Genomic DNA, 9169 nt, shown 5'->3' with positions numbered 1-9169 from the left:
GCCCCGTGCCCCCGAGCGCGACGCAGCTGCCGGCCGCGGCCTTTACCTGCGCAGCTTCCACAGAAACAGCAGGAGCAGCAGCAGCGTCAGGACCACGACCGCGGCGGACATCGAGACGAACTTCGGGGAGAACGCTCGGTCCTGACACGACTCTGGAGCAAAGCGGAGCGGGCGCCGTCGGTTCTCGGCACTGACGGGCGCCCGATCACGCGGCGAACATGCCCTGCCCGCGCGGCGATCCCCTCCCCCGGCCGGCGCCGGCGAGTCCCGCAAATACCCCGGAAGCGGACGTGGGCTCTTCTCCCGGACACACACGCGGCCGTCAGCACGGGAGGCCGTGCGCGCTCAGCCCCCTGCCCCGCACGCCGGCCGGTGCTGGCGCTGGGGTATCCAGGTCGACTTCGGCCGTGATCCATCCATCCATCCATCCATCATCTATCCATCATCATGTATCTATCTTCTATATGTATCTGTCTATCTATCATCTATCAATCATCTATCTATCTATCATCTATACGTATGTATCTAGCATCTATCATCTATCTATCTATAAATTCATCCATCATGTCACCATCCATCCAAGCATCTATCCATCCATCATCTATGCATCATCATGTATCTATCATCTATATGTATCTGTCTATCTATCATCTATGAATCATCTATCTATCATCTGTGTGTATGTATCTATCATCTATCTATCTATAAATTCATCCATCATCTCACCATCCATCCAAGCATCTATCCATCCATCATCTATGTATCATCATGTATCTATCTTCTATATGTATCTGTCTATCTATCATCTATCAATCATCTATCTATCTATGTATCTATCTATCTATAATCTATACGTATGTATCTAGCATCTATCATCTATCTATCTATAAATTCACCCATCATCTCCCCATCCATCCAGGCACCTATCCATCCATCATCTATGTATCATCATGTGTCATCTGTCGGCACATCGACACCTCTATCAGTCTAAGGCCATTTATAAAAGGTGCTTGTTATTGTTCCTGAGTTAATAGAAGGGAAAAGTAAGAATCGGCTGCATGAAGGAGGCGGAAGGGAAGAAGATGCCACCCAAGAAGCCACTTTCACACTGATGTCCGGAGGAGGGACGGAGGTCGTTAGCATTCTCAGGCACTGGCCCGTCCCCGTCCCCCGGGCGTGGTGCTGGCCCGTCCCCGTCCCCCGGGCGTGGTGCTGGCCCGTCCCCAGGCGGCGTCTCCGCCTGCACACATTACCTCGCAGCTCGCCCCGGTGCAGGTGTGCGACCTCTGACCAGTCGCTGGGGTAGGTGTCCGGGCCGTAGCTGGACTCCTCTGTTCTCACTCTGGCCCGCAGGAAATAGCATTTGTCAGCGTCCAGGCCCCCCACGGTGACGTGGCACGCCTCCTCCTCCCTGGACTGCAGTGAGACAGAAACGCGACCATCAGACCTGGACCCCGGCAGTTCCCGTTCCTGCCAGGGGCTCCCGCAAGCCCCGCCGGCCGCCGTCGGCGCCGCCTGTCACTTTCTCTGTCCAAGTCCTTGTCCTCGAAAGAACAACATCGGGAAGCAGATGGGTCCCCACGTCCGTGCTCCCCTCCAAAAAGGAAAAAACATAACAAACCATGTACGGGTGCTTTTCAGACATTACTTACTGGTGACAACTTCTTCCTTTAAAAAAAACAAAAGGCAACGGTGTTTTTGCAAACGCAAAAGGGACACGTGCTGACTTTCGAGAGGGTGGACACCACACACACGCACGCCACAAAGGCCAAGTAAAAAACTTAAAAACGTTTTTGTTTGTAGCGCCAAAATATCGCCACGAGGGAAAAAATTGCTTTTGCGGATTTCCTGCTTTCCGTTCATTTTCGCCAGACCGCGGTGCTCGGCCGCACGCGTGGCTGCTCGCCGCCGACTCCTCCAAACAGCCTGCGAAGGCTGCTTAGATTTTTCTCACACGGCTGGACCGTGATGTATTGGACGGAGCTCCTGCTGCAGGACACGCCGACGCTCCCCGTGCCTTGCATTTTTTTTAAGATCATGCTCCGACGGACACGTGTGTGCTAAAAGCTCATCCGCATTTTCAATTATTTCCTTGCTATCGATGTGTAAAACGGGAAACCAATACGTCAGAAATAGGACCACGTACGGCCTCTCGAAGGCTGTCACCGCTCCACGCCACTGAATAGCATCACGTGGATTAGCTTCCCCGCGGGGTCCCCGAACTCCCGTGTCCCCTGTGGCTTTACTTGGCGTTGCCTTGATGGTCACGATTCTGTCCTCTCGGGTCCAGCTCTGTGTTCCTTCGTCCCCATCCTAACAGGTCCCCAGTCCCTTCTGTGAGGCACGGCCGCCTCGTGAGGGGCCCTCACCCCCATCGTATTTCCTGCTGCATTTACTCCACCCGTGTCACTCGAGGGCGTGTGTTTTGCCAAAACGCTCCACCCTCGTTCCATGCGTCGCGAAGTTTCCAGCTCAGACGATGGTGCGCAGCCGTCGGCAGGACGGAAGCGGACAGAGGCAGTCCGGGCCGCCTGGCTCAGTGATGGGATCTCCGCTGCCACCCACCTTCGCAATTCTTCCTGCGGACACGGAGCCCAGCGCCGTGAAGCAGAAGCGAACGGCCACCAGCAGAACCGTTCCGTTCACACACAGAAGCGTCGCCACACACACGCACGCGGCGATGGGCGCAGGTGCTGAGGAACCACAGACTGTGTGCCCGGGGTCCCCGGACACATGGCCTTCGAACCACGGCAAGGCGGACGGACAGTCATCAAACACCAGAGTGGACGTGGGTGGCCCCGGCCGTGGCGGACCTCAGTGGAGCCGTGGTCCACGGCTGGGTCATCCTTCTGGGTGCAGTCACGTCCCCCGGAAGCAAGCGTGGAAATCCCAAAGGCCCGTGCCCACGAGGGTCGATTTATCTGGAGACAGTCTTTGCAGATGTGAAGAAGTTAGGGTACGCTCGGTAAGGGAGACGAGTAATCTCATGACAGGCGGCATCATAAAAAGGCCACAGACACACACACGCAAAGAAAAGGGACGCAGAGAACGCACAGGTGCAGAAGGGAGAAGCCACACGGACATACATGGAGCGTGCAGAGAGGGACGTGGCCTCGAGACAAGGTGCCCCGAGGGCCACCAGAAGCCACCAGCACCTGGGAGACAGGCTGGCAGCACAGTGTGCCCTGGAGTCCCCAGACAGAAGCAGCCCCGCTGACACTGTGACCCCAGGCTTCCGGGCCCCGCACTGTGGGGGGACTCATCTGTCCGTGGTGTCCCGGGGCGGCCGGTCCCGCAGCCGCGCAGCTGGGCAGCAGGGAAGGGGAACCACAGGCACCGTCTCATTTCGAGGGGAGATCGCAGAGCCCACCTCTCCGGGAGGCACTTCGACCTCACCTGCCAACCGAGCTTGGACCCCAAGCCCCGCGTCCCACGTTCCGCCAGGACTCAGCAGGTGTGCGACACATCACCGCGCTGTGGGCCGTCGGCCTGGAAAAGCCCTCCGCACAGCTCAGCGTTCCCTTGTCTCAGACTCCTTCCGTGCGTGAGCCGCCGCTGCTGTCCTGGGCGACACCAGCCAGCCGAGACCGGCGGGGCCGAGTCCCTGAGAGCGAGTGGGCCAGGGCAGGGAGCCGGGACCGGCCACGGGCCGCCTCTGGGAGCTGGTCCGGCTGGCAGGCCGCCCCGCCTGAGCTCTGGGTCGTGAGGACGCTGTAGCACAGCAGGTGGAGGGCACAGTGACCACGCAGAGGTCAACGCATGGGTGGGACTGTGCACAGGGTGCCAGCGGTTCACAGCCCCCCACCTGACTCTACGTCGCCCCGTGCGGACGCAGAACCTTCTGGAAAAGCCTGCCACCTCCTCGCCTTGCTTCTCAGCGTCCTCGGCCACCTGTCCCCCCCTGTGAGTCTGTCTCTGGTCTCCGGCCTCCTGTGCACGGTCTGTGACAGCAGGAGACTGACCGTCCGTCGACGGGTGTCCCTGCTGCCTCCACGGATGCAGCCAGCTGGGCCGCGGCGAGTGTGACCAGTGCCCAGCAGCAAGAGCCACCACTGACCGGGGCCTTTGACTTGCTCAACACCCAGCAGGTGCATCTCGAGTGAGTCCTGACGGAGGCCCCTGCGGCACGTGCAGGCTCCGCGGAGACCCCGAGTCCTGGGCTGAGACGTCCGTGGGACTCGCCCCGACTCCGGGTCCCCTGCTCTCTGCTCGGGGCCGAGGGGTTCACCCCATCGGCCATGCTCACGGACTCGGAGCCAGAAGGCGTCCCCGAGTATCTAGGAGGCATGGATGGTCTGGATGTAATGACGTGAATTTTATGTCAACTCAGCCAGGCCTGGAATCCGGCTCCTTGGTGCGAAGCCAGGCGAGCTGTCCCCGTGCAGGGACCTGCAGCTGTGATTGACGTTTCTGACCAGCTGACTGCAAGTCCCTCCTTCATGCGGATGGGCCTCGTCTCATCGGTTGAAGGCGTACAAAGCGAGACCCAGCATCCCCGGTGACAAGGAGTCTGGCCCGAGGACCCTACGCGGAGCCTCGCCTGACCGTCCGGCCCGCTGGCCGGGGACGGGCCACTCCACGCGACCACACGACCGAGTCCTCCCAGGCGGACTCAGCACCGAGGGGGCCCGTCCACGTCGGCACCCGGGGACGCGCCCGCACGCCGGCCCCGCGCCGAGCGCACCCCGCTCACCTGCCACTCGGTGTCGAACGTGCTGCGGAGTTGCACCTCGTACAGCAGACCCCTGTAGGACAGGTTAGAGCACGTCACCGTCACCGAGTCCTGATGCCACTGGAAGCTCAGATGCGTCGGGGAGCTGGGTTTCACTGGGGACGAGACACGGCACCGTGATGGCCACCGCGGCCGACACGGGCACCGCACGCGCCCGAAATGACGGGGCCAGGGCTGCTCGGACGCGCGTCCCTCTGCCTCTGCCGACGCTTCCTCTGGCGGCTCATGGGGCTGGGGACGCCCTAAGTCCCGGGGACGCGTTTACTGGGGGTTTTCACTGGAGCTACGAGGATCTGTGTGTGTGTCAGGGAACCGGTGTCCGTGATTAACTTTAGAAACAGGGAGGGCGTCCGCAGAGCTCGTCGGACGCTGAGGCGGAGCTGTGACAGCCCACACCTCGGAGAAACGGAGACTGAAGAGTAGACACTGGAGAGAGGCTGTATTTCTATGGCGTTTCCTGATCCCAGATGCGCGGCTCGGTCTTGAGGCACTTGACAGAAATGGGTGGGCTGGGGCCGGGGGTAGGTGGGGTCCCTTATCCCCGAGCTGGGGGGAGCGCACCGTGCTGCACATTGGGCACATTGCCTTCCGGCGGCGTGAGCCCGCCCACCCGGGCGGGGACGTGGGAGTTTCTCGAGGGCTGGTCCTCCCGGGTTGGGGCAGGACGGGGCCGCCCCGCTGCAGAGGCGGCTGGGGGCTGGGCACTCACAGAAGTCGCTGGTCCACAAGGTCTGGTTGAACAGAGAAGCCGCGCCGTCCCAGAGGGACAGGCTCAGGATCAAGTCCCCTCGTGCGGCCAGCAGGCAGCCGGCTGTGCGGCCGCGTCGCAGAATGTAGTGGGCACACCGGCTGTAAGCCGGGTCCCCGGTGAGGCTGCGGGGGAAGGACAGGACCCCCTGTTGTGGACGGTGACCCGTCTCCTGCCATGCTCCCCGCGAACGGCAGCAAGACCCGTCCACACACTACGCGTCCTCCGAGTCGAATGCTCAGAGCCGCAGAATGTTCCAGACGCACTGCGTGCGCTGTGACCCTCCAAACTCCTGTCCTCGCCCTGGTCCCTGGTCCCTGACAAATGACAACGTGTGTGGGAACAGTGTCTGTGCAGATGTGACTAAGCGAAGGCTCTGAGGTGACATTGTCCGGGAGCAGGTGGCCCTAAACACGTCTGTCCCCGTCAGAGTCACAGGAGGAGAAGCCATGTGGACTCAGAGGCAGAGAAGGGAGGGACGCGGCCACCAGCCCGGGGACACCCGGAGCCACCGGAAGCTGGGCGAGGCAGGAAGGACCCTCCTCTGCGGCCTCCGGAGAGAGCGAGGCCTCAGACACCTGGATGTCACGTGCTGGTCCCCAGGACGGGGAAGGACGCAAGTCCGTTGTTGTAAGACGTGCGCTTTGCAGCAGGCCGTTACGACCGCCCGGGAATTCATGCCAACGGACTTGGGGACGCAGGGTCACCCCGCTCAGATTCGAGGGCCCCGTGAATCAGGGTGGCCCTGAGCCGTTCCTGAATGTCCACAACCATCCTGTCCAGCCTGGGACCAGCTCAGGCTCCGTCCTTAACACCTCAAAGCGCAGCCGCGTCTCGGTTGAGACCTGGCCCTTTTATCAACGAAGACACCGATGCCTGGAAAACTCGGGGGACCATATATGTGCCCCCCCCCCGGAAACGCAGGGCGTCTTGTTTGTGTGAGTCTTGGTTCCCAAATCGAGTCATCTGAAAGTTTCCCTGTTCTGTGCTGCTGTGCGTTTATCTCACGGGTCATCAAACGGCTGACAGGCGACCTCAGGTCACACCCCTCGCCCTGCAGAACCGAAACCATGGGCGCTGGAAAAACCCTTCCTCCCCCTCGAAGCCTGTGCCTCTCAGCGTGGAAGGCGAGGCCCGCAGGAGACACGCTTGTGTCTGCAAAGGGGCCGCGGGCAGCGTGCCGGGACCATCCTGCGGGCCGATCCCGCGGCGCAGAGCCCGCGAACGTGCGTTCCGGCCGCGGCCCCCGGCGGCGAGGACACCCGGGCAGCCAGGCTGCCGCGCTGACACTGGGCGGGTGGGCGTGAGCCTGGCAAACGAGCCCCTTTCCTGAGGACCTATGTGGTTCCGCGTTTGTCCCTGTCATCGCTTCCCGGGAACTGGGGGGGAAACTGTGGCTGCGGCCGAGGTGAGCAGGGGGCCGAGCGCCACGCCTGGCTGCACACGGCGCGTCCTGCTTCCTCCCAGCGTCCCGGCCCGGCCCCGGCCCCGGCCGGCGTCCCGGAGGGAGACGCGTTGGGCGCGGGGCGGCTCGTCCCCTCCCACGACACTCACCGGTACAGCAGCGTCAGATTGGCCGCCGGGAACTGGCTTGCGTTCCACGTCACCTGCACCGTTTCGAAGTTAAAGTTGACGATGTGAAGTTGCAGGGAGTCTCCTGGGCGAAGGGGACAAAGGGAGGAGGCCTTGAGGTCACGGTCACGCCGGGGGGACCTGGCCGGCGGGAACGGGAACGGACGTCAACCCCGTCTCGCGACAACGCTACGCGGCTGCTCCGAAGGCGCAGGCGCCACCATGACCTCCACAGACAAGCCAGGGACATCGCGCCCGGTGGCCACGGGAAACGGCCTGGAACACGGTCGCCTGTCCCCGAAGCTCCCTGTCGCCCTGAAACCTGCGCGCTCGACAACGGCAGGGAGAAGCCGAGGGCGGCCGAGGCCTTCGGTCTCGAAACGAGACGCCGCATTCGGTCGGGGTGGTGTGTGCCGAGGGCGGGTCGGCCACTCTGAGAGCAGGCGACGTGCGTGTTTGAGCACAGGGCGCAGAGGCGGGGACACCGTGGGCGACGAAGCTGGCTCCCCGCCTGCCGGGGAAGCCCGGGGCCGAGTGGAAAAGACGGGAGGTTGGAATGAGGCCTGTGGCGCTGGGTCAGAAGTGGAGGCATAAAAACCCATGATCAGTAGATCGTGGACAGGTGGAGAGACAGGGAGAGAGATGGAGGGACAGAGAGATAGACGATGGGCAGATGGACGGATCAATGGATGGATGAATAGACAAATGATGATGATGATAACCATGATGATGATGATGACGATGATGATGGCTAGATAAATAGGTGATACATGGATGATAGATAATAGACAGCTAGAAACACAGGTACATTTATGATAGATGATAGATAATACATGATACTTAGATCGATGATACATAAATAGAGAGATGATAGATAGATAGATAGATAGATAGATAGATAGATAGATAGATAGATAGATGGATGGACGGACGGACGGACGGACGGACGGACGGACAGACAGATAGATAGATAGATAGATAGATGGATGATCAATGGGTCGATGGGTGGACGGGGCGGAGACAGAGAGCAGATAGATGTAGATTGATAGACACAGAGATGGGCGCACGGGGGGTGGATGAGAGGCCCCCATGTGTGGCACCCAGCAGGATGCAGGTGAGCCGGAGGGGACAGACCCCCGTCCACAGAGGGCTGGGGTCACGGGGTCAGGCACTCGTGTAGCTTGTCCAGCTCTGGGCAGCCCCCCGCCCCTGGAGGAAGACACGAAGACCCCGAGACCCCAGCGCTGTGGGCTCGGCCCCGCTGCTCTGCCTGCTGGGCACGGACAGGGTCCCCGTGCATCCCGTGGTTCAGAGTTCGCCGTGTCCCACGGCACGAGCCCTCACTCATCCAGAGTCAACCCCAAATCCGTCCTGCAGTTTATCCATCTGTGTCCAGATCCGTAAGCAACCGTCCCTCTGCCCACTGCGATCCCATGGGTCAGCGGCTCTCCACCCTGTGGAACTAATCAAGGACCCTCCGCCCGAATGGGAGCAGGCAGAGGCTGTTTCCCCAGACCTCGCTGTAGCGAGGGTGTCCTCCAGCATCACCTGCTGAAGGCCGGCAGTGGGGGTGAGGGGGAGGGAGCGGAGGGAGCGGGGGGCAGCTTCGTGCTGGGCGCAGGGGATGGCTTGGGGGGGGTGGGGGCTGTTGGCCCAGGACGGCGGACATGGTCCCTGGGCGCGGGGTCCCTGGAGGTGGCGTAGAAGGACCTGTCTGGCCCCCTCTGGCTGGCCATGGGTCGGGGGCACTCAGAGGCCTATCCCAGCTTGCGTGTCCCACAGGGGTTCTGGGAATCAGTGCAATGTGGGGGCACGTTTGTGGGTGCGTGAGCCACACTCTCATCTCCTGGGGCGGACACAGCTCTCCTGCTGTGTGCCGTGGCCACTCCTGAAGTCACCCCAAAGTCACCGCTCAGTGTGGGCCGCCCGCAGCTCACTCCCGCTGGACATGAGGGACTCGGGGAGGTCGCCGGGCTGTGGAGATCCCGCCTCCCCGGAGCGGAGTGCCCTTCCCCCGTGCTGACTGCCCTCGAGCCCTCACAGGGAGCAGGTGGCCGCCGCGGTGTCGCCCAGCGTGCAGTCACGGCCCAGCCGCCCGCCGTGGAAAGCGCCTGACC

The 9169-nt window shown here is 61.8% G+C and overlaps 1 protein-coding gene across 1 annotated transcript in view; it reads right to left on the bottom strand.

Moving 5' to 3' along the window:
- CRLF2 (cytokine receptor like factor 2) overlaps nucleotides 1-7276 on the bottom strand; it is an 11534-nt gene extending 4258 nt beyond the window's left edge. Inside the window, exons 1-6 of the mRNA XM_025049766.1 lie at nucleotides 7246-7276; nucleotides 7035-7137; nucleotides 5442-5605; nucleotides 4694-4974; nucleotides 1254-1416; nucleotides 47-152 (exon numbers count right to left, since the gene is read on the bottom strand). Of these exons, the coding sequence (XP_024905534.1) occupies nucleotides 47-152; nucleotides 1254-1416; nucleotides 4694-4974; nucleotides 5442-5605; nucleotides 7035-7137; nucleotides 7246-7276 (848 nt within the window). The remainder of the gene's footprint in view (nucleotides 1-46; nucleotides 153-1253; nucleotides 1417-4693; nucleotides 4975-5441; nucleotides 5606-7034; nucleotides 7138-7245) is intronic.
- Between the last annotated feature and the right edge of the window lie 1893 nt (nucleotides 7277-9169).

Source organism: Pteropus alecto, unplaced genomic scaffold (genome assembly GCF_000325575.1).
Source record: "Pteropus alecto unplaced genomic scaffold, ASM32557v1 scaffold96, whole genome shotgun sequence".
In the NCBI taxonomy this organism is placed as follows: domain Eukaryota; kingdom Metazoa; phylum Chordata; class Mammalia; order Chiroptera; family Pteropodidae; genus Pteropus; species Pteropus alecto.
Note: the sequence above shows the minus strand (reverse complement) of the source record. Positions and strands in the feature narration are given on the sequence as shown.